The following is a 26663-nucleotide window of genomic DNA, read 5'->3' on the forward strand; positions in this document are numbered from 1 at the left end:
CACACCATTCTTTGTAAACCCTAGAAATGGTTGTGCGTGAAAATCCCAGTAACTGAGCAGATTGTGAAATACTCAGACTGGCCCGTCTGGCACCAACAACCATGCCACGCTCAAAATTGCTTAAATCACCTTTCTTTCCCATTCTGACATTCAGTTTGGAGTTCAGGAGATTGTCTTGACCAGGACCACACCCCTAAATGCATTGAAGCAACTGCCATGTGATTGGTTGATTAGATAATTGCATTAATGAGAAATTGAACAGGTGTTCCTAATAATCCTTTAGGGGAGTGTATACATATATACATGCAATAAAATGCAAATTAATTATTTAAAAATCATACAATGTGATTATCTGGATTTTTGTTTTAGACTCCGTCTCTCACAGTCAAAGTGTACCTATGATAAAAATTACAGACCCCTACATGCTTTGTAACTAGGAAAACCTGCAAAATCAGCAGTGTATCAAATACTTGTTTTCCCCACTGTAGATATGTAGATATATATATATACACGCACATATATATACATATATATATATACACACACACACATATATACATATACATACACACACACATATATATATACATACACATCTATGCTTCTCTATTACAATGAAACGACACAGTAAAATTAGATTGTATTCTCTTGTTAATACTGAGATATTTATCTATGAATAAATAATAAAAAAGTAAATTTTTCTTATGTGTAAAGTACAGTAATGCATATTTGGTTTCTGGGTACCTTGCAATATTTGTTTTGCATTTAGACTGACTCTTGTCTGATACCTTTGTGTATTTTTGTATGGGAGAAGAGAGTGATGTGTTCTGTTTTTTTGTGTTGGGGTGTTAATTTTAAAAAAGTTAATTTTCTTTACATTTTCTACGTTAAAGCAGGGCTGCCACTTCTGTTTTTTGTACTTCCTGTTTTGTTTTGAATACTGCCATTTTCTAACTAATCCTTCATAAAACAAATTTTATGAGTTGCAGCTGGATTAGTGTGAAGATACTATGAGCTTTTCAGATAAATTCAAATGTGAGCTACTTTTGAAAATCACCAGCAGACATGCCTAAAAAGACCATTCCCGTGAAGTGATTACCAATAAAATATATTTAACAGAATGTAAAGGATCCTACGTAGGTGTGGAGCAAGTCGGCTCAAAATAATTTTACACTTTTCCTCCTCGAAAGGTGTAAAGAAATGGCGCTCACCACTAAAACGTGTCTAAACTCTACTTCAACATAACTCAAGGTGATAATTAGAGTTCCCACATTAAAAGTGAAAAGGAAGAACTGAGCCAACAATCAGAGGCTTTAAAACCTGGACAGTGACTGTGAAACATCTGTTCTCATGACACTCCATCTCACTTTAAAAGTTTTTAAGAGTATATGTTTAACATACACGCAAATAACAGGGCGCAGAACTTTGAGCGTAGCATTCATTCACTCACACACACTTACATGATTTACATCACTTAAATATGTAAATTTTAAATTAAATACTGTAAATATCTAAAAACAGTAGATGGAGATTTCATAACTACAAAGTAGAGGCACAATGGGGATGCCCTAATCTCACTTCTTCTCCGGTTGCCAAGTCTGAAACCAAAACTCAGTGTTTTAGCTAATACTATACTAATATGTATTATTTTCTTTTTAATTTAAATTTTAAATCAGTTTACTTTGTGGAAGTGTTGCAAATAATTTTCTAGCTAGGAGATAGCTGATTTGACATACTGAGGTTACATGATGACAACTGAGACCATGAGATGTGACTGAAAGCTACTACAATGACCTTAAGTTAATTTATTGAAACTATGTGCGGAGATATTTAAATAAGATCATTCTTTTATGCTTAGACAGATGTAAATACAGTATTTTTTGATAACAGTATTCATTGTAGATTAGTGACATCTGGCTGAGACAGATAGCAATCTATTTTAACATTGGGTAGACGCCAGACATTGGGAGATCAAGGGTTTATACAGATTTGATCAATTAATATGTGCATCATCCTTTCTGGTCTAAAGGTGATGGGATAACACCATTATGAATCCTATTTCTATGCTTAAATGGGACTTTTCTTTCCATAACTTCATCTCATCATCTGACATTTGAAAGAGAGTAATTTTCCATTGGAACAATCTATTACAGTCTTATTTGCTGTCTCGGCGTGCTGAATATTTGAAAAAAAGAGCAGAAATGGCTTTCTCAGGGTGAGAAGTTAAGATGTATTCCCTCTGGCTCTTAAATATCATTATCATTTACAAGTGTTTAGGTGTGGTAAATTGATGGGAGTGATCCATTTCAATAATTTGCACCATACCATCGGCACTCCTCAAAATACATATTAAATGGGTCAGACACCCTAAAGGTCTCGGCCCCATTTCCATGCATAAAAATGCTTGGGGTGACAGGTTAGTAGATCTATCACAGCAGTGGTAATGCAATCACAAACTCTACAGTAAATACAGACCTAAACGTTTTACAGGGTGGCTTTTTACAGCTGAAATGGTTTTATGCAATTATACTATGTTTGTCCAGTGAGTTTTATTGTAGACAACGCATTCATTTGTGCAGTTAAGTGTGTAACTGTTAAAAACAAGACCAGACCAGTGTGCTCTAGCTGGACTGAGGATGCAACATGTATCAGAAAGTCAGTTTTTTTTTAAAGCAGGCTGAACTGCTAAGTAGAAAAGTTGAGTAGAAAGTACTCATTGTACTGCATCCTCTAAAAGAAAAATATTTAGTAGTAAGACAGTAATTAGACTTTCAATGAAGTTCTTACAGTTGCTGAATTAGATCATATTAGATTTGAGCAGATAAGATAAACTCTGTTGATCTCAGCAGGAACTGCAAATGAGGCACAGCATGAAAAGAAATATAACACAAACACTGTTTAACTCAAAGATTGTAATTTATACACGAGACACTTTGATGTCTCTTTTTTTTATTGATTTTTACTTTGTGCTTAATTCTCTCCTGGGTCTCTCAATTTCATTGTCCGTTTTACCTACAGCTTCAAACCTTATCACTCAGCAGTCGGGGAAATTACTGTAACTGTTCAGCCCTGTATTAAATTCATTAGATTTTTTGTTAGACACATGAATGCATCTGCAAGCAGTGACATACTTTCATTTGTCTTATTCATAAAATACCTACAATATTGATGCATTAGCACTGCTTGACTTAATACAGTATATAAAGGAAGGGTGGTGGCCAGGCCAATCCTTAGAAAGCGCGTGAAAACCTTTTGCCCAAGCTGACCCAGGCACAGATAAATGGATGGAAACTTATGAATCGGTGGCTAGATTTGGTGTTTTGGCAGCTTATGCACTCTCTGACTAAAATATAATGCCTATGCAACAGCAATCAATTGGAAATGTAAGTTGTGCTGGTACAGTACTAACAAAGTAATAATGACAATAACAATAAAGATCATTAAGAAACAGGAAGTCCTGGTGTGCAGTGACAAACAAAAAAATCTCTGAAAAGTTGACCCAGACTGTTTCAACACAACCAACCCACAGATACTCTGCTCACTGCCCACTTCTCTGGCAGCCAAACAAAGACTGATGAGATGTGATGAATTTATGACCCCCAACAGACACACATGCACTCACAGGTCTACTTGACCAACGGAAAACTCCTGCTACTTCAGATGGCCACCCCTGCTGTGGAATGGGCAGAATCTCCATGTGCTTTCAGTTGCTTACAGGAAGGGACGAGCATCTTGACAGCCAAAGGCTTTGTTGAATCACAATTGGGTGAGGGAGGCAGTGAGTCAACAGGAAGATAAACTGGCTGTGCTTTTCATCACGGCGTCTAGGAAAAATTAGGTGGACCAAACTTATTAGGAGGCAAATGTGACTAATAAATATGCTTAAGCTTGGAAAAGCTTGGGGGTGGAGTGTGTGAGGCAAAGAGGGTCTAATGGAACAAACACTATAGATTGCATTGTGGGAATTGGAGGAACCAGCTCTTTAAGAGCTTTACCAATGCTAGGAAGTTTTAACTCTAGGGCTTGTAGAGTTTTAAAGGCTGGTACATAATTTAAACAGGTTGCTCTTTCTTCCATATGTAAAATAATGATTCATGGTTATGTAAAAAGTCATTTAAAAGGCCCCTTTTCAAGGGACATTTTAATAATAGATGTTAAAAAATGTGGTCATTTCAGTTTACTGCAAATGAGAGGAATTAAAAGTCTGGTGATATTCAGTATTTTCCTCATGGCCAATAAATCACATTAAAAGACAAAAACCAACAATTAAGTGACTCTACTAAATAGTGGCCTGATAGAGCTTCTTTCATTAAATTACAGCCATTTTAGGAAATGATTTAATCCTTTTTTTTCTAAACGAAAGTATGCATGTGTTTTAAAGATGTAGGTCTTCCGTTGGAACCAATGGGCTTGGGGCTGAGAGCCACAAACAGGGTAGAGAAGTCCTTAAGTATTGAGAAAGGAACTAACACATGGCTGGTTGTTGACAATAAGAAAGATATTTAAAAAATTATCGCCAGCCATATCTTTTAACTATTTCACAAATTTACTCAACAGTACAGAATGTATATCTTAAAGTGGGTGAATGCAATTTTTCTGCCCCAGTTATTGACAAATGACCAAACATGACCTTTTGAAGTTAATTAATTGCATGAGCAGCTCATTAAGAGTAATGCTAAATTTCATGCTTTAATTTAACAACAGTGTCCGTGCCACATCTATCATAATTTGAGAGCTACTGGGTGTGACAAAGTGCTCATGCTCTAAGGCATGGATCTGCATAAACAGCCACGGCAGCACAAACACTTATTTTAACAACATTCCAATTACGGTTAACCAGGCCTTCTGCCTTTCTGTCCCCTCGATAAACACGGGCAAACAAGGTTTCCATTTCATTTGTGTGCATGCATGCATGCATTTGTCTGTTGTTAGCTGTAGTCTGGGTTGCTTTCTGGCATTACGTCAATTTATAATAGCAGAAAGCCCTCATGTTGAAGCTAGGCATAGTGAATGACTGTGAACACTGAAAGCTCTTCTGTTAATTATTTGTTCTCATCTCCAGGAAAACTGACATGGCAGATGCTCTTAAAAATATTATTACCAGCAAAGACTTTACTGAACACCTGCCATTCATAGGCAGACAGCAAATAACATACTGTCCCAATGGTCCTGTCAAACCCTATTTGCAACTAGATAATACTGATGGCACAGCCGTTATGAAATCTACCATATATATGGCTCTTCATTTCCACGTTACTCTTCCATCCAGGACTTCCATGGATTATATCAAATTTGAAACAGCTCCCTCTATGCTATCCTGACGCAGCCTCTTTCTTCCCTAGGAGAAGCCAGTGCACTGTTAAGGCCATGTGATGTTCTAGAGACAGTTGGAAGTGTCACTTGTGCTGCATTATCCCTCTCTCTTCTCTGTCAAAGCTGAACCACAGTGGCGGGCATGACTCACTGAAGTGCTGTACTTTCTAATGACACGAGAGCGGAGGCTGAGTCAATCTGACCTGACAGTCTTGCATAAATCACGGCCCTTCGATTTAAGTTGCATTGAGGAGTGTCAACAAATCCATGGGAGGAATATTAGACGCCGCTGTAGGTAGGGACTCCGCCTCTGAGAACTCATTATGGGGTGTCTTCCTTCATGCTGTGCCAGGCTGTGTTGACTGAATTGCCAAGCTTATTTCTGATTCACTGGCAGAAGCCTGAGTTTTAAATTCCCGACTTGTGATAAGAGCCCACCAGCACCCTAAAGACCTTTTCTGGGGAAACACATGGACTTTTAATGGGTGATTTCTTGGAGGTGAGCTGCAATAGCCTGAATGTGATGTAATGCTAAAAAAAAAAAATGAAAGAAAAAAATAACTATTCTGGGCTGGAGAGAGTGTTAATGCTCCAAGAACAAGGTCCCTCTCTAAGCTTTTATTCATGTTGTTTATGGACTTTAGAGAAACTGATGAGATGGCACTGTGGAGTGCGCTACTACACGGCATTTAGTTTTTAATCTTGCCGTTAATCATTCCACTTGAAAGTGTTCAACAACAAAAGACTGTATCCCCCCACCTCCCTTTTAAATGAAACTAATTATGTTCCTTTCCCTGGACAAACAGGAGAAGGCTTCAAGCCCCAGTTTGTAGAAGTGATTCACACCATCATGAGGCAAGGCAGACACAATGCTAAAGAAATAACTCAACAGAGGATCCTCCTTCGCAAAGACAAAAGGAGAAATCTCAGCTGACACTCTCAGATAGAAATGAAACACACTTTCAACATTAACAACTTTGGCCTGCAGTAACAATAAACAGGACCAAATCTAGTTTCTGTGAATCTCCTGAAAAGCAATCAGCTCTTTCTATTTCCTTGCTCTATTAGGGCTGTCTGATACATTGAGGTGCTCCACACGTGTCACTGCCATCAAATGATCCTCAACTGGTAGCATTTGAAACCTTTTTGCTGCCACACACTACACAAGCACCAGCTGAATTCCATTCATTGAAGTAATGCACCGCTCTGACTTAAATTACAGATTAGGGATGCACAAAATGTTTGGCCACTGAAATTAATCGGCCAAAAATAGCAAAAAAAAAGCACTTTCGGTGTTCGGTGTAATAAGTCAAAAGACTGAAGAAATTTTACCGAACAATTACGTTGACATGCCGGCAGAGTGGAAGCATTTTAAAGTGTCTGAGAAAGACACAAAAATTGCCGTTTGCGGACACTATTCTGCTGAATTGTCTCCAAGCACATCCACTCCATCTGACTTCTTAGAAAAGGCAACAAACTGTCTGACCCGCTTTGAGTGTTTCTGTCACTCGTTTCTGAGAAGGCAATTAAGCTAGCTGCACCTAAATTTGGAGTGCACACGTATTCAAGCCTTTATGGTAACTGAAACGGACCAGTGCTAGCTGACAGGCAGGTTAGCGACTTTATCCTGTCATTTTCTCTCTTTACAAAGACAAGTGTTGCAGTATGAGAATCCTACCTGAAGAGAGACTGTGAAGTCTTCAACCACATACAACATTAATCAAACTGGGTCGGACTTTCTATACAGTCTATACAGTATGGAAATAAGATTAATTGGATTATATTTATAGAAAGTATATACAATATTACAGGTGTACATTAAAAGTAAACAGACACATGTAATTTACTTTACCGGACCCTCTCAATCCTCGGACCCACCCACCATAGTCTCTCCAAATCCTGTGGGAAACACTGAGTAAAAAGCAAATTTTAACTATTTAATCTATGCAATGGTTAAAAAAAACAAAAAATAACTGGAAAAAAATGTGAATGTACATGTTCGGTATTCAGTATTTTGCAAATTTTTTCATTATATTCGGCTTCGGCTTCGGCCAGGAATTTTTTTCGGTGCATCCCTAATTACAGATAGACAGCATTTCAGCTCAGCAAACTTTTGGGGCCTCAGGCACTATTCTCCCCTATTGGCTTCCACTGGAAGAACAAAAAAACAAGTGGGAGCGATTTAATCAAACATGAGAGATCTAAACACCAGGGAGGGCGAATGAAAGATGGTTTCAACAGATGATCAAGAAGTTGGAAAGAGAAATGTGTGATTCTGTTCCATCATTGGAGAGGACCCGCCTGAAGTTCTGCTAGTTTGCTACTCGAGGGCATGGGAGGGAACGCTATGGAAAGCCGTTGGTTAATGTGTCTGTCAATGTCATGTCTTTTCAGGATCACGGTTCAAGGCAAACAGCAAGGATAAAGGGGGGAGGGTGGAGAACTGGTACATTGCTGAGAGGGTGCTGGTAGGTCAAAGAACCTTCAACTTAGTTGACACTAGTTGATATTGTGCTCTTCAGTGAGTTGAAGGATGAAAAATAACGGAGTGTATGATACTAATAGGGTAGGGAAAGAAAGGTAACAGAGAACAGTATGGGTTTCTGTGCAGGATGGGGATGAGGGTGTGACAAAGAGGCAATATATTTGAGTATTTTAGTATTTATTAGTTTTTTACTATTATAACCTCAGACAGAGCTGATTTGGATTGCTTAATTTGTTTGCAAGACTACAAACTGTAGTTAACATTATTCTTGTTACTGTTGCAGCGTCAGTCCATGTATTCCTTTCTGGCACAGTAGCTAGCTTACTACCGTCAACATTAGCTCCATGAGCTCCAACTGACTTTTTATGTTAGCAGCTGACTCGTTTTAAAATGAGAGGCTGTAAAAGGGGTCTTAATGGCTTGACTTAGATGATTTTAAGACTAAAGCTTGCTTTGCGTCCTCACCAGTTGATGATCAATTTAGAAGACAGAGTAGGTCTAATTAGTCCTGGTATTATAAGTATGATAGTAAATATGACCCTTTTTTCATTCTAACATAAACCTGTTTAAGTGCTTACCTTACATACTTGCAAGACAGAGGGTTAATTTATTCTTTACTTTATTTATTTCTACACATTTCTTTTGTCTTTCCAAAGGGATGGATTAAAGAGTGTATCTTCGAATGTTAGCCTAACCTCTGCTTGCATCCAGGGCCGGCTCTAATATAGTTATACACGGCACAGTGGATGTTCCACTGTGAACAGTGTTTTTTTTAAATGTAACATGTAACCTCAAAATGTAGATAACTAATGGCCTTGAAAGTAACACTCAGTTACCACTGAGTTACCACTCAGTTAATCAGCTAGTTAGCTGGACATGCTAACGTTTGCTGATACAGTCTTTAGTCCATTCCTTTGGAAAGACAAAAAAAAAGACAAGACCCTGATGAGGAGAAACCCAAGCTTGGGTGTTTGTATGATTGTCCAATTGCTGTTTGGGGGAGGTGTTTAATTGTATATTCTTGCGTACATCTGCACATGTAGCATTTATCCATTACCATAATTATTTCTTGCCCACTCTGGCTCTCTTCTACTTGTGTCTCCACAACCTGTGAATTTGTTCATTTTGTCCTTTGCATTTAGAGAAATAAAGGAACATTCATATCACAGGAGCCTGGCTCTACATCCCTACCATATGACATTAAAGCATCTCCATACCAGTGTGCAATATTGCTATCTAATACTCTCTACTGCAAAAAGACAGATAGATTTTTCTGGCTTATGCACACTTTCCTTTTCAGATTTTGCCTTCTAAATGGCAAACTAAGCAAACAAATCACACTGGTGTATAAGGGCATGGGAAAACCACTGATTCCAAGGATGTCTGAAAAATGTATTTGCAGTGCAGATCTCAGTGCAGATCTCAGATAATTTTCTTTCAAAACTGCAACCACCCACAAGCTTCTAAAGCTCCAGCTGGCAAGCAATCCTGAGGAGAACAGATTCTACCGCAGCAGGGGCCATAGGGATGCAGCGGGAGAGAGTAAAAGAAGCTCATTCTGTTGATTAAATTTAGTTGATTGGCTTTCTCCGGGGTGACTTGGAGCTCACAAATTATCAACTTTAAATGGTGGATCTTTACTGATGTGGTTCACATTTGCTACAGTTTTAGGACAGTTGCTTGAAATATGATGGATTCCAGCCTCTGGTTAACATATTGATTTTGTGATAGTTCTTTGAAACTGTTTTACTTTTCTATCCAGTGGTTTTTATGGCTACCTGCAGTGCACCGGTATCGCACAAGTAATTGCTTTCCGTGATTTCCATTATTAAGAGTAGACATAACTATTAAAAGCTTTAAAAATTCATGAGAAACGCTGACAAAACCATTCAAATGTTGTTTTTTTTCTGTTATAGCGTGTGTGTGTTTTCGTAAGACATTATTATAATGAAAGAGTATTTTTTATACGCAACCACACATTTTAGGACTAGTTTCCATATTAATGCCAGACAAAAATAATAATAAGCATATAAATAAAAAAAAAGTAATGAAAATTCTGTCAATACTTACTCGTATACTTTCAGCTTATAACACTGGCTGTTCAAAAACAGAAACTCCCAGTCTGTTCCATAGTCTATGGTCAGCTTCTTCCGGAGATCACTGAGGACACAACAATAAATATATTAGACCATGAGCACACTTTAAGCTGTTTTTTTATTTAAATTATTTATTTTATTGTAAACATGTATGTGACACTGTTGCAAGAGATAAGACAATTAACAGTTGCATCTGAAAGCGTGGTACTCACAAACAGACAGAAAGTACACTAGTTTTGTAGCAAATAACTTCAGGTATTATAATGCAAAAAGGTTTTTAAAATACGCCTAAACTCAAGTTATGTAATGGTACAAACTCTGCAGAAAAACAGCACACTTGCTCCTTTTCATCTGAGGGAAACAAGAGTTGAAAATTCTGGATAATAATAATAATCTAGATGACTCCTAACTGTGCTGACAATGTACCTTTATTTTCCTTCCTGCTTTTAGTGACTGACGTCTTTGATAGTGTGTTGATGAGGTGGCCCTTTAAAGCCCATTTCTATGCAGCGTCTCCAATTATCTGAGCTGGTGAGGGCTGCTTTCCTTCACTAATCGCAAATAGGGGAACTGAGCCCTATCTCTAACAGGCGCAGACTCTTATTTCCATATTCATAAACCAGAATTGCTAATGGGGTTAACAAATGTTTAGGGAGGGTGATTGTTTCGCTTGAGATTGATATGGTAAGGTGGCATAGGGGATGACGAGGGTTGAGAAAAGCAATGCAGCTTGTATAACTGTGTGTGTATGTGATTCTCTGTAGGGCAGGGGTCATAACATTTGTGGAAACTGCCCTTTAGAGCACGCTAGAGGAATAAAAACAAGGAAGGGACTTTCATGCTAGTTCCAAAAGGTATGAAGACACAAATGCACTTGCACTTGTATCTGCATACTGATAAAGGACATGGCCTGAGGGGGGTCTCCAGCACACATAAGTGATAGTGAGTAATTTATCCAGCAGCAATTAGGGCAAGGTGGACAATGAAAAAATAGAGCACCGAAGACATGCCAGCTCCTTTTCCATTCTTCCCCTCGTGCAGGCGTTTATTTAGGGTGGGTTGACCTTTTGGTAACTGCCATCACTGTGGTTGGCTCTCCTCTTCCCCTACCCTAATGAACAGTTTGCAGGCCTAAGGGCCACAGTAGCTACTTATCAGCTATCGCTGTCTAGCTCAGAGCTCTGTGAAAATATCTGAGATGGAGCAAAGGCATTTAATAGGAATTGTCATCCAAACCTGCTCAGGCCTTTGTATCTGTCTCAGCTGTTTGGGGGTGTACATACTGTCATGTTAGGAAGGTATCAGAAGTTGAAAAGAATGCCACAGAATCAATGTTTAATATTTTAATATTTAGAATACAGCATTGGGAGGCTGAGAGATTTTCTGGATGGAAATGCAAGTACGTAGCTAATTGGTTGTGACAGGAGGTCATTTTTTACCAGTTAATACAAAATCATCACTTTTGCCACATTAATTTGTGCCATGTCTGTCTTTAAAAAAATGCCACCAACAAGTTAGGATAGCTGATCCCCAGGCAGACACTCTTCTGCTCAAAGTAAGTTGAATGGGCCTACCAACTAGAGCCCAGTAGGCAGCCAATAGTGTTTGTTTTTCTTCATTAAAATTAGCCTAAGGTCTCACACAGTGCAAATTAATTTACTGCGCAGCTTTCATTGCTACTTCAGCAGAGAAGGATGGAGTATATTTTAAGGCCTGGTTACATACCATGCCACTCTGCTTACAATAATATAGCAATGTGAGAAGCAAATGCATTGTCCACATTAGGTGCAAAATGCTGAGCATTCGCCACCAGTATGTGACAACGGAAGCTGCTTCTATTTCTTTGTTACTCTTCCCTTACCTAATTTCCATGTTGACCGTCTCATAGGCTTCTTCTACCTTCTTCAGTTTGGTAGCCTCCCACTCGGCAGCTAGACAAAACAAAAGGTCAGACAAATTAACAATGTGGAGTTGTTGCATCTCAACAGCTGCGTGTTGCCAAACAGTGGGCTCTTAATATAGGCTGTTATATCTAGGACTGGGAGAGGAGCAAGGCTGCATATAAACAGAAAAATCCCATTTCCAGGTGTTGTAACTGCCGAAAAAAAACTCAGGCTTATTAGTCTCTTCACACTGACAATTGTGTTAACTGAGAGGGAAAAGAAGTAGAGGGAGTGTGAGCGCAGCAGCGGTTGGCACAATGACAATATGTTTGTCTCTCTTTGTCACACTAGCATGTTCCTAGTATGACAAGATGTCAGACTCTAGTGGAAAGCTAGAGATCTTCACAGTCATTTTAAGTGATTGTGACATGTAAAAAGAAACATAACCATAAGTAAGTCTATATGTACAACCCTGTCGTTTGCATATTTTACCACAGCATGTAATTAAACACAATGCAATGCCTAAAAATAGTCGATGTATGTGTCAGTCCAGAAACAATTAGTCTCTTCATCGTTGATCAAAATAAATTGGAAACATTTCAATAATTTATTAATTGTTTAAAGCGGCAATAATTCAATAACTGATGTATTTTTGTTCAGTTGGGGCAGAGAGATAATCTGTGAACACAATATTGATCTATCACCTTAGCTAAAGGTGTTATATTTATATTTAAGTTGTATATATATATATATATATATATATATATATATATACACACACAGCAGATACAGAGGAACGTTTCCTTTAGACTTGTGTTTCTGGCCACTTCATGACTGTGAGCCCAATATTCAGTCTCCTTTTAGCTCTGGCTCTTTAGCAGCTAAATCCTCCACTGTCTTCACCAGCTAGTTGCTAACTTTCTGTCGTTTACTGTTGGTCAGGAAGTGTACAGTATGTTTTTCAGGGCTTTTCAACTAAAACCAGCCTCCTGTTGACCCGGAAACACGGCTGCAACGTTTTAGGCCATAAAACCAAAATGATGAGATGCTAAAATGCTCTCTACAGCTGACGGGAACTGCAGAGTGGAGTGATTCTCCCTGGGTTTGTAACTATGAGCAACTTCTTTCATTTTACACTGTTTGATCAGTTGTTAATATGCCCTGTATCAGCAAAGTGGTGAAACATTTGCTGGAACCAGCCTCTCCCGTTTGAGGGTTTGGCACTTTACTATTTCAGATCATTGTAAAATCAAAGGCGGCGCGGTGGTGCAGTGGTTAGCACTGTCGCCTCACAGCAAGAAGGTTGTGGTTTCAAACCTGTGTGCGGAGTTTGCATGTTCTCTCCGGCTTCCTCCCACCATCCAAAGACATGCAGGCTCGGTTAATTGGTGTCTCTAAAACTGTCCTTAGGTGTGAATGTGAGTGTGAGTGGTTGTCTATGTGCGGCCCTGCAATGGACTGGCGACCTGTTCAGGGTGTACCCCGCCTTTCGCCCAATGTCAGCTGGGATAGGCTTCAGCCCCCCGCGACCCTGTACGCAGGATAAGCGGTTGACGATGGATGGATGAATGTAAAAGTCTGACAAAATAACCATTTCAAGGATGGCTCTGAAAAAAAATCTGATGTGCCTTTTACAACCGTTTTCTGATTTTAGAGACTAAACTCAAGTCGCAAAAAAAAGAACTGACAGGCGAATGGACCCAAGAATTTCACTTCTAAAATCCTCATATACCATAATGGGAATTAATAGCAACACAGGTGATGCCTGGAAATGTATTCAAATGGATAGTTTCAATCTCAGTTGGATCTCAGGTCAAAATACCATGTACAATGCTATAATGGCTGAGAGACCATAATACATCCAGTACGTCAAAAAAATCCCAAATAGTTGTAAGTTACATTAGAGGAACATTAAAATATTGTCTGTGACGTAGCTTGGAGTCAGTATGCAGGCATTACTTTTGTCATTGATGCCGATTTCCATTAGACTTAGCACCTACATCCAATTAAGTCATTGGTTATCTGTTATGGATCACTTTTCAAGAGAGGCTAACACGACCGTAACAGAGTAATTTCATAGGTGAACCATGGTGACGGCAGTGTCTTTTCACTGGAGGATTAAACATGAACAAAGAGGCTGAAAACCTGAACAAAGACAAGACGGCAGAAAACGGAAGTGAAGAAAAGGCTGAAAACACTCCAGTTTAAGGACCTGGGGATTTAGTTGGGTTCCTGGATATGGGCAGGTTCATCTCTTGTCGTTGAGGAAACTCTCGCCGGGGCCCGGCGCCGTGGCAACAGACAGGAATGTGTATGCGGTAAGGACTGTGTGGGAAGCTGTCACAGCCCTGGCCTGAATACCAATTAGCATGTTCCTTGCATGTGGTCTCAGCTGGTTGCCCATAAAGATACCCACCACACAATTCCCCCAGCACCTATTTGTACAGATGTGGTGTGTCCAGGAGGCAAGCTGTGATTTGCCATGCTGTAATGGCTATTTTTATAGCGCCAAGAAGTGGAGATCTGTCCCTAACTCACCCCCCCCAATACCCTCAAACTCTTTCAGAAAATCGCATTCATACACACAAGAATGTTCTCTCCAGTCCTCTCTTGCATACTCTCAGATTCGCACTGTTGCCCTATCTCTCTTCCTCTCTCTGTCTCGCAGACACACACACACACACACACACACACACACACACCAATCATCAGGCTCAGCAATGACAAAAGGAGACGCAGAATCCCAAGTGGGTGACATTTGACCCCTTGCAGCAGCCCAGTCGTATTTTGAGGGAGTGGTGACGGTAAGGGGGCAGCTGAGGAGGGAGAAGAAAGACAGAGAGAGCAGCCAGGCGTACAGAAGTACCCAGAGCAGGGAACACAGGGCGAGGAAAGCCTCTCGATTGGCCTCTGCACCAGTCAGGCCGACATAACCTGAGGCCGATGTACAGTATACCAAAAAGACCTCATGCTTATGGTCTAATGACTGCACGTATTAGATTATCGGTCATATGTTCAATGGATGTCACGGCATCGCAATCACAGCGAGCACACAATAACTGCTCAAGCCTGTTTTTAAGGTACTCATGCTACATATTTTGTTATCGTGCACCTAAACAAAAACATAATGGCTCATGTTCTAACAGTTATTTCTCATCGTGCACAGGAGAAAAAAAAAACAAAAAGAGTTTTTCTTATACTGGGGAAGATCTACTTTCTCTACATTTAGGGGGGTATGCATATGGAAAATGTAGGACAAATGATTTGAAAGGTGAAGATAAACTGACATTTTCCCACAGGAAGTGTACTGTATTAAGAGGTTTGAAACCACAGAGGCCGCGTACAAAAATAGAAAAGGAGGAATACACTGAACAGTATATGGCATCTTCTGTCAGAAATCTCCTGTGCATACATACTTTGAGCTGGAGACCTGTGATGCTCTGTTTACATGTAAATGGATCAATAGGCGAGGCAATTTCTCCGCAGCTCTAAGAAAAGAAGCCTGCGAGTGGTTGCAATGTGTGCCGCGGCGATGCTTGACAACGCGAGGGCAATGCAGCGAGGCCACCCTTGAACCTCAACCTCACACAAGCAACAGACACCTTTAGCTGGATTACGTTGACTGCAAGGCACATGTAGGAGTTTGCTTTGTTGTCTGTAAAAGCCTGCTCTTTAAAATAAAGATCGTCAGCATGCTCAAGCTTCCACGCTGGTTCCTGCTCACTTTCCACCATTACCTCTTTTATTCACCGCCGCCTGTCATCCCCCTTTTTTCTTTTCATTTTGACTTCAGCGTTCTCCTCTCCTTCAATATTTTCAGCATGAAAAGTCTTCCCGTCACCCTCACCTCTCTCTCTCCAGTTTCACCCAGTCTGTCTCCTCAAATGACAAACTTGTTCTGACTGCAGAGTCGGGAGGGCTAAAATATAGGTTGAGGATTCCTGTAATGAAATGTTTGCGGCAGGTTGTAACAATTAACAAAAGGCCTTTCAGATACTGTCAACAGGGCTGGCGATCGCATTAATAGCCACCTGCTATCATCAAGCACGACCGCCCAGAGGTACAAATTACTCCTTTTTTTCTCTCAAAGTAAGCTGTGTTATCAAAAATTAATTCAACAAAAGGTAACAAGAGAGGCGTTACATGATAGAAAAAAAGAATTGATGATCTTAAATAGAACGAGCAAACACCACAAATAGAAATTAAACAAACATTTAACTGAAATACAGACGTGCACTTGCATTTCCTTATGTTTTCTCTCTGTATCTGTCCAAATCTCACAAATGACTCTGAAACGGTAGCGCAGGCTGCTGGGAGTTGAGAGGAGGTCAATCTCGCCCCCTGCATAATCGTTGTGTTGGAGTGTCTGATTATATTAGGGTTGAGTGAATAACAGTAGCTGGCAGAAATAGCATCATGTTTTGAACCATCAGTACAATTCATAGCCCTGTGACTGACTCAGTTTGTATTCATTCTCCCACACTCTCCTGCAACTCGCTTTTTTATACTCAGTGGTTGAAGGATAAGTGCAGCACCACGACTAGGATGCAGTGAAATTCAGAATGGGCCCCATTCACTGCACAACTGCCATTATATCAAATTATATAAGCCAATACGGAGAAAGGTGAATATCAATGACCATGCCATTGATTTGATTATTAGAATACAAGCAGATGTTTCAACTGTACTGATTTACATACTTAAAAGAGGACTGTTTCTTTATCTGGAACACATACAGTCTACGTACAGTTTATTGTGTTTCCCTTACATTAGGTCAATCACATAGTTAGTTACCTGTAACAGTAAGCAACATGAATGAGGGCTAGAATTAGTGCTGGAACAATTAGTTGATAAAAATCCAGCAGGAAATTGACCAATAAACATTTAAGCAATTTGTCTAGAAGAATCCGAGGAGGGTTAAATCTACTAGACTTGGTTGAAGGTACTTGAATATGTTTCGCCTCTCATCAAAGAAGCTTCTTTAGTCCGGGTGCCCTTGCTTTAACCCTCTTTGGATCACTATGACCTGGATGACTGAGAATCTTCACAGAAATGTCAATTTTTACACAGCCTCACAAACTCTTTTTTATGCAAGTGTAAAATGTTATTTTTGGGGGCTTTTATGGACTTCAAAACAGTTGTATTAATAAAAAAAGCAGGTTAATCAATAATAGAAATAATGGTTAATTGCAATAATAGCTAGAATCATGCATACATCTAATTGGCAGAACGCAGTTACACTCACTGAGTGGCAGAAAGACGAGTAGCAGTGTTAGATTGAATCTAGTAGATTGAATTTAATTTGAGCTAATAATCACTTGTTTTATTCCCGGTTTGCTAAACGCAGCCATGGTAACAGATGTTTTGCCACTCAGTCCAGCGTGTTCCAGAAGGGGAAGTGACGTCAACACATACCCTCTATTGGAGACTGAAATGAATAAGAAATAACCTTATTTGTGTAGTTTGTCTGTTAAATGTTTAATCTGCACCAAGTCGAAGTGTAAAAACAGCACTTTCTGGTTTTACACTGTGTCATGTGCTGGACTATTTCTTGCCTGGGAGCAGTGAGCCACGAACATGCCAGGAAACAACCAGAGTCACTGCTCCCGGCCAAGAAATAGTCTGGCACATAACTCCCTGTTAGCGTATCTGTTTGCCCCTAGCTTCCAGTCTTTCTGCCAGGCTAAGCTAACCAGCTGCTGGCTGTAGCTTGATTTTTAAAACACATATACTGTATAACAGACAGATATCAATCTTTCATTTAGCTCTTGGCAAGCATCTTTCTCAAAATGTCACACTATTCCTTTAAATAACATACTATAACTTTTTCTACGTTTCAGCTAAATGTGGGATTGCTGATGTTTTTAACCCCAATTAAATGCATGACTTATCGAGTTGGGGAAGTATTAGTAGGCAACTACAACAGTATACTCTTCATGTAATAGCGGTAAAATGCGCGTAAATGCAGCAGTCAGAGTCAATTGCTCGCATTATCATCATGATGAGTAATCACTATTTAACATTTAAACAGAGAAGGGGGCCCAATGAACAGAATAAACAGTCTGTGTGGAGTGAGTTCACTCTGCAATAACTGGGTGCTGTTTATGAATATGTATGATGTAACAAATGCCTAGGAGCTGACCTACTTCTGTGTCTCCTCTGCTCATGACTTGGTCCCCTTCCGGGGTAACTCTGTCATCTTGCAATGTACTGTAATAGCAGGAAGGATGCAACTCTCATGTACAAATCAACATGCTCCCCTTTTGATGGCTTTGCAAGTGACGATCACCATCTCCTGAGAGAAAGTTTTCAGGTGGATGTACAGCTGTAGGAACAGCCAGGATCTAGCTGTGACAGGTTATTCATTCATAGGGCGCATATTTACAGGTTTATCGTTTAGTTTGTTTGCCTAAATGTGGATGTTAGGATCAAAAGCATCGATTTGTACTGGTTCTAAGGGAGTCATGTTTAAAAAAAAACAAAAAAACAACAACAACAACAACAACTAATGTTTGAATGTGTAAGTCGTCATGTGAATTCAAGGAGATGCAGGAAACAGTGTAAATGAGTGATGGACAAGTACAGACAAAAGAGAGCTTTCGACGTAACTGGGGCTGCACACAGGAGAGTACTCGTCTGCACCATCTCATAAAATATCTTTATCTAGGATCATCTCGGTATGGTGCCAAGCACTGTTAGCTTCAGGAGCTGGAAAAGAAAAAATCTATTTCAGACAACATGAGAGACCAAAAACTGGCAGCCGTTCAAATCAGACTACCGACATTTGATAAGTGAAAATGGGCTAATTTGGTATGTATCCCTCATACAGTATGGTTGCAATCCAAAACATTCCTCCTGTGGCTATCAAAACACACGAACAAGGGTGAGAGGCAAATCGTTACAACCTCTCGACAGCTTAGTAGAAGAAGAGGGGAAAATGTGCTAGTAGCTCATTCTATAGCAGGGAAGCTCAGTACACTTTTCCACGCCACCCCGCTCTTGACTCTCTTTTTGCTCCTTCTGTCGAACTAGCAGTCAAGGTGAGCACAATTATGTCTCAAGGACGCGTCGGCCTCAGACAGGGTCAGAGGTGTCGCCGAGCGCCACGTTAATGGCAAACCCCTCTCCTGCTTAACATTTCACATCTAATTTGGAAAGTGCTGAATGGAGCCTTTAATTAACGTCAGCCCTCGGCAAGAGGTTTGTAACCTGCCAGAGCGCCAATCCACGTGGCTTCTTACACATTGAAGCTCGGCCGCCTCACATGCCAATTCATTTGTTGAGTGCTGAGATGCACTGTCTAAGAAAAAAGCTCCCCGGTCACCCCATAGTGAACTGAGAGACATGTTGAAGCATTTTGTATGTGGGAGACAAAGGTGTAGCACTACAACTTATGTAGAGAGCTGTCACTCCAAAAACAAACAAATAAGCAAAGGGGGAGCAGGAGGATGTTGATAGAGAGCATTATGCTACAATAATATTCATGTTGCTGATGTTATTGTGATCCGCTCCAAATAACTAATCTTATACCATCTTATATTCTTGTCTCAAGATTTCTCTCACCATTACTGGACTCTTCATTCCTCCTCTTAGACACGCCCTCATATCTTTTGATGCAGCCTCGCCAAATTAGATCAAAGTGAACCCTGCTTTACACAACCCATATGTACAAAGCTAATTATACTACTTAAAGCAGCAACATCTAAACAAGTAGTATAACAAAAATAACACCCTGGACTACACAACTGTAACTCTGCTTGCCCCGTGGATATCCTCTCTCTCCCACTGTGTCATATAACTGTGTGGAAATGCTTGCAGGTTCTGGCGTTGATCCAAAGTAAATCTTGGGCTTTACCAGATTTTAAACAAAATATCTGTGTTAAGAGTAAGGCTTTTGGTTTTGGTTGCCGTGTAAGTCAGGGTTTGCTGCAGTGTTTCATTGCAGATGTGAACAACTAACGTCATAATTTACCTACTTAAATATAAAAATATTCAGGGAAAGAGAGTGGCAGTGCTTTTTCGCACAGAAAATGCCAGGTATCTAATGAGTCTACTAACTAAAATGTTCACAAGATGAAACGCATCCGGATCTGTGGTCTTAAATCTTAAAATCCTGGCATTATTGTCATTAGTGGAAAAGCCAAATGCGCAAATAAAAGTGTCACGTGGTTAAATATAGGTGATTAAGGCACAGAATGCAGGTGTGGCATGCGCTCCAGAGCTGCTCGGAGCAGACAGGCAGCAGATGGCGCAAAATGTGGTTAACGAAAATAGCAGGGCGCTTGTACGAAGACGAAGGGTGACACTCCCCTCCTAGTGCAACGCACAGTGAGTCACCAAAATACAGAACAGAGAAAATCCTCACCGCACCTCAGGAAAATGCCACTGCGCCTGCAGGAAATATAGAGCAATGACAAATCTGCTTCCTGACACACGTTTAACTGGCAGGATATGAGCTGGGTATAAAAAAGGTTGCTCCTGAGGATTCAGAAAATGGATCCAGAGTGGCAGTTAGCAGCTTATAATCTGTGGCAGACATTGGCTCTGCTTGCAGTAAGTGGTTACTGGGCAGCTCAAAATGCATCATGGTCCAAACCAGCAGCGTTAGCACTGTGAATGGCACGCGCTCTGCTAGAAACAGATGAGGTAGCACAAAGGACAACAGCAGACAAAAGCTAAACACAGTCAGCTGTAGCTCAGCAAGGACCAGCTGAATTTGGGCCAGGGATGATAGCACAACGGACAGCACCAGTTTCCCCCATCTAAGTCAGCACCATGGAGAGTGCTTGCTGAGCAGGCACCAAGGAGAATAAACCACACAGAAAAGGCTGGGCTAGTAACTTCAAATTCAAGACACCAAATCCAACTAGAGGGCCTGAAAATGTGTGCCCAGATCACAACAGATGGTTAGTAGAAGTGACACTGCTTGTTTAGCGCAAACATTTATAAGGGGCGCTGTGAGAAGAGGGCTCGGCAGAAGAACTCCATCCCGTCCATCTTTGTACAGGAAGTGATTTCTGTGGACACCGCTGCACTCTGAGCAGCGCTATGCTAATGTCTCTCCAAATGGGGGCTTTTCAGGACATGTCAGACAAATTAGAGGATTAGAAGGTGAGAGAAAGAGACAAACATGCACAAGCACACGCAGACATGCTGACACACATTCAACTGTGCGGTGAGATAGCAACAAAGGAAGCCTATGAGTGTGACAGCGGTAGCTTGTAAAACAACAGAGAGTAAGGGGGAGGGTGACATGGACGAGGGGGGAAGGGAGAGGATGCGTGTTAGTGTCAGCTGTTGTTGGACTAAACGGAACGTCACTGACTGGCTGATCTAGGCAGTGCTGCTGTCGGCGCAGCGAGGGCGCTGCTGAGCAGCAGTGAGACCTAAACCAGCTCCAATGCCCCTGAAGAACGGGGTTGGTGGAGACAAGCCTGGTGACCTCTGTCTTCCCACAGGCAACAGCTATTTGCGAATATGCTATATATATTTATGTGTGTGTGTGTGTGTGTGTGTGTGCGCTCTTGACATATATCTCCACACTGCATCTGTCTAATCAGGGGGAAAGAGGGAGAGGGGAGAACGACAAGTGTGAGTCAAGTCGTCACGCTACGGCTGGCGATACACTTCGGGATAGCTCTCACTGGCCCTGGAGCGTAGCCCTTTATAGCAGCAAGCTCTGTTCAGACCCACTTATTTATGAACCAAATTGTAGGTTTGTACAATCGTGCAGATTTCCTTTACTGTACTGTCCTTTTATTCCATATTACTCCTACTGTAGTTGTGCCAGTACAGTCCTTTTCAAATCACACAAGCGCTTCAACTTAACTACTCTATCTTCATTCCTCAAAGGAGCGTTTTCATTTTTTTCACACTACTTTTGAAGACAGACCCATCTGCCTCATTTACTTTTACAACCATCCCCAATCCCCACTGGGATGAGCACGTTACCTCCCTCTCTCTCCTGGCAGTGTCACAATTATGATCAAAAGCTGCATGTGCATGCGTATGCGTGCGCGTGTGTGTGTGTGTGTGTGTGTGTGTCAGAGACTAGTGTGGACAAAACAAACGGTGAAGCCAACACCAAACCCTCTTGTCGTGTCAGTTAATTATTTTCTGCGCTCCAGATGCTGCCGCAGACTGAACACACAGCTTAAGACTTTGCTGAGGGCACCGCTTTGTGAAGACGCGCCGGCCCTTTAAATAATACCAGAACTAAAGGAGAGGGACGGTGCTCTGGCTACCAACACTGATACAGCAGCCGCAGCCTGATGGCAATTATTTAGACGTCCACTTGCTAATTATAATAGAGGATGACAGGTGCCCAAAACAATGAGCACAAACTGCCTGTGAGCTTCTGCGTGTGGTTGTCTCTGCTTATGGTTAGAGATAAAGATAGCCAAGCCAATGTCTCGTCAAATAACAGTCTCTTTTACTTCTCAGCTGGGCTAGGCTGCGCTTGATGCTATCTGATGAGCATGTTGATACTGAGATGATGCGTGTTGGTGGTTTCACCTGTTACCTGCAGCTAACTGTAGTAGACCTGGGAGGTATGGAGGGGATAGGCAAGGCAATTACTAAATGATCTAACAAGGCTTCAATTTCATAAATGCCATGTTTTTTAAATTTTTTTTATCAATGCTTTCACCAAAATTCAGATTCAGATTAATTCTTTATTGTCCTTAGTAGAGGAAATTTTCGCAGTCTGTACAAAGAGCACCTTTAACATGAATACTACACACAAACTACCCATAGTACACATATACAAACAATGTACACATAACTACATATCTAACACAGGAGTGATATCATTAACTTGTCTGTGAGTTTAACGCTCTTATAGCACAGAGTACAAAATTTTCCCAAAGCGTGCCTTTCTGTAGAGCAGCTGTCTGTATCTATGGCCAGATGGGAGAAGGGTGAAGCATGAGCTGAGAGGGTGGCTGGGATTTTGTACTATGGTGTTGCCTCTGTGAGCAGTGGCAGTATTAATGAGGGCTGGCAGGTTGGGAGTGAGAAGACCTATTATTTTAGAGGAAGTGTTAGTGATTTTAAGAAACTTATTCCTATTGGTGAGAGAGAGCATGGTGAAGTATCTGGTAGCACGGTACAAGAAGATGGGTTCACTGATACTACGGTACAGGAGAAGCAGTAGGTGTGGTTTGACGGAGAGAGTCCTAAGTTTACGTATGACAAAAAGTCTTTGTTGACAGCGTCTGGGGATGTGATTTGGTGATCAAAACAAAGTTTATTGTCCATAGTGATGTCAAGGTACCTGAAGCTTCTCTTGGCTGGCTGTTTATGGAGATGGGGCAGTGAGGGGTGGAGAGTTTACGGCATGTCCAGGATGAGTTCCTTTCTCTTGGTGACGTTGATGAGGAGGTGACTGTCTTTACATCATTGGGTGAAGTGGGCAATGGATTGGTGATATCTTGTGTAATCACGCATCTAGGGTCATTATTGAGTGAAGAAGAAGGGTGGGCAAGGGGGGATTGTAGGTGTGTTTGAACCAGCAGGACTTGTGACATCACATATGCTTATATGCTGTTAATGACAGGGTGTCTGAATGTTTGATTGATTGTGGTTGTTCTGTTTTTGTTTTTTTTTATACGACTGGTAGACGGACATTGAATTGTCTATGGGGGTAAATAAAGTTCTTTGAATTGAATCACAAGTAGTTTGGAGCCAATCATGGTCTGGAATGCAACAAGTCTAAATTTGAACCTTCAAGCTTCCAGCGCTTAAGCTTTATGAAATGCAAAACATTTGCATAAATGATCACAAGCAGAGCATGTTCATGTGTCTTAAAACGTGTCTGGAGGGGCCTTTATAATAATTATTTTCAGGCATATTCAAAGTAATTTAGCTTTTTGTTTTTTTAAATGTATGCATGTAATGATTTGTGTTCTTAGTCTTTTTGTGTTTGGACAAAGACTGGCAGGATCATTGTACTGCAGCAGACCAAAAGGGTTTGTACCGTTACTGACCAACTATTTTCAGTATCAATTAATCAGCAGATTATTTCTCTCGATTTGCTGATTAATCGTTTTGTCTATAAATTGTCAGAAAATAGTGTTCACAAATTCCAAGAAATGCGTGGCTTTTCCAGCTAACAATCAAAAACCCAAAGAAATCCAAAATACTGTCAAACAAGACAAATTATTACGCAAATTATCACACTTAAGAAGCTGTTATCGGCATATTTTTTAGCATTTTTCTTGAAAGGTAACTCAAAAAGATTATTTATGTTTCAAAATAGTTGCAGACTAATTTTCAATCGAGTCGTTGTTTCAGCTACTGACCCACAATGTATTTGTTTCAAGATACCAAACAATAAAAAAAAAAGTAATCATGAATGTTTTGAAAGAAAATCAAAGTAAGGATCCTTAAGACACCTTGATGTAAATCATTATGTGCTGATAAAAAGAGCGCTCTGTGGTGTGGAAAGTGGCAAACAGTTAATAACACATATAACATATAATAACAGTCCTGCAGATACCCCGTGGGAGTTACTGTACAAATATAGAATGTAGCTTCTTTTTTTGTTAAGTCATCAATATTAACAAAAGGTGGCAAAAAATACATTACCCATTCATTTGCACATAAGTCAAAGCTTTGAAACTTTCTGTAGGCTTTTTTCCCGCCCTTTTTCTTTTTCTTTTGGGATGAGTCCTGATCAAATCCAATCCATCCAATCCCATGCGCTCTCTACTCATATACCAAAAGCCTTATTACTGCCGCACACCAAGCATACATAAAAAGACGCACAACCACACACACTCACACAGCTATCCACTCTATGAGCGGAGGGGAGACACTGAGCCTTCCCATGGGACTGAGGAAAGCGGGGGGAGGAGCCAGTAGGTGGCAGAGGGCATATCCAATCACCGAAATAAAGGCAGTTGACTGGTGAATAATGAATATAAATTGAATGCTCTTCGCTGGCGTCGCCATGCGCGGCTGTGGTGAGTGGGAGAGCGAGCTGATGCACAGCTGTTGACGTGATGGGGTGATTGTGGGGGGTGTTTATACACCCTTAAGATAGGACTGTATTACTGTCTGTCATTTTGTCTGCTTCGCTCCTTTATTGTACTCTGTGTGTGTGTGTGTGTGTGTGTGTGTGTGTGTGTGTGTGTGTGTGTGTGTGTGTGTGTGTGAGTCTGTGTGTGTGCGCGCACTTCTCTGTGTCTGTGAATGAGGCCTATTGACATCCTCTACTGTGACCCTCTGACTCCTGACAACTCCAATCAGTAGGATGAGTGGGAGGCGAAGGAAGGGGGTGTGAGTCCACAGCAAACGGTTATGATGAGTGTGTGCGTGTGTGTGTCTACGAGAGGACTTGTGTGTGCGAGGGAGCGAGAAGCAGAGAGCTCTGCACGCAAACTGTTGCAATGCACAAAATAAAAGTTTATGGGAGGAGGCAAGAAAGCTTGCTTTTTATGTGAGCAATTGTTATTAATCCACGCAGTGTAATAAAAATGAAGACCTGTTGTTGCAGCAATAGCAGTAGTGACAGGTCTAGCTTTATTAAAAGTTTAGTATTATTAGTATTATTAATTAAAATTACATTAAAGACAAATTCAAACATTGTTCAAGGCCTCCACCTGAAATAGAACAAATGTGGAGGTTGTCTTTTCAATAAAGATCACTATTTGGCATCAAAGTCTCTGGCACCGTGTGCGACATCATAGAACATGTCACCTCCTATTAAGCTGGCAATTATCTATTAGCACCATTGCCTGCACTGGGGTTTTGTGAGAGTCACATGCCAAACAGTGTGACCTGCCATTTTCTATCAACAAGGTCCAGATTTAGATTCCACATTAGTCCCCACACGATGCGCGGCGCCTGTGTGAACGAGAGCGAGGCAAACCGTTGCACTTTGCTTAACACAAACACAGTCCCAGATGGTTTTCTTCTCTGCTCAAGAGGAGAGCGAAACCCGACGCAGTTTACGCACATGTATGTGTGAATTTTAACGCACACCCCAAAAGGGAGAAGGAAAGAAAGAAAAAAAAAAAGAGAAAAACGCTGACGTCCTCCTTCAGCCAGTTGAGGTTGTATGGCCTTCCATTCCTGTTAACCTGGAATGGGAGTCTGCATTGTGTAAACAGCAGGCGTGGCTAAATAGAAAACACTGCCTTCTTTTAACTTGGTTAGAATAAAAATGGTGGTTTTGATGGCAAAAAGACAATTCAAAGTAGGGCTGAACAATATGGCCAAAAATGTTATCACGATAAAAAGTTTCATATCTTTCGATATCGATAATTATCACGATAAGTATCAAATAGTTTTTTCTTTCAAGTTTAAAGGCTGATTTTTGCTCCTGAGTGAAAGCTGAAGAAACCTGATGGTTAATTGTGGTTTAAACTTTTCTTTATAGTCAACACTCGATGCCAAACAGTGGATCACATCACAAATCTGAGACAGAACATTCAAAATATTTATGATAAAATCTTTGTCAACAAATATCTTTAAGTAAAATTTTCAGTCCTTTTTCCTCAACAGAATAAACATTTATTGAATATTTGTGATATTGTTATTGAAAAAAATTATATTGCGATAATTATTGTTATTGTTTTATCGTCCAGCCCTAATTCAAACGGTGCAATGTAGAATAATTACATTGTCTTTTGATGGTCAGGAATCCCTGTCAAGAACAACTGTCTTCAGCCACGCTATCAGCTCTGTGATAATGGTAACATGCTGTTGTTTAGCACGTATAATGTTTACCACATTCACAGTCTTAGTTTAGCATGTTAGCATGCCAACATTTGTACAGCTGATAGGAAGTATATTTCTGACCTGATGATGGCACTTGATGAAAAGTTCATTAAAGTTGTCTGTACCAACGTGAATAGAAATCCATCCAAAATTTGAGAAGAC

The 26663-nt window shown here is 40.5% G+C and overlaps 1 protein-coding gene across 2 annotated transcripts in view; it reads right to left on the reverse strand.

Annotated features, from left to right (window-relative positions):
- The window catches only part of LOC123980438 (glucosidase 2 subunit beta-like), a 122298-nt gene that overhangs the window by 28789 nt on the left and 66846 nt on the right, over positions 1–26663 (reverse strand). For both annotated transcript variants that reach the window (XM_046064829.1, XM_046064828.1), the window contains 2 exons: positions 11756–11825; positions 9869–9958 (listed from right to left, as the gene is read on the reverse strand). In XM_046064829.1, coding sequence (XP_045920785.1) covers positions 9869–9958; positions 11756–11825 — 160 coding nt within the window. The remainder of the gene's footprint in view (positions 1–9868; positions 9959–11755; positions 11826–26663) is intronic.

This window comes from Micropterus dolomieu, linkage group LG12 (genome assembly GCF_021292245.1).
Source record: "Micropterus dolomieu isolate WLL.071019.BEF.003 ecotype Adirondacks linkage group LG12, ASM2129224v1, whole genome shotgun sequence".
In the NCBI taxonomy this organism is placed as follows: domain Eukaryota; kingdom Metazoa; phylum Chordata; class Actinopteri; order Centrarchiformes; family Centrarchidae; genus Micropterus; species Micropterus dolomieu.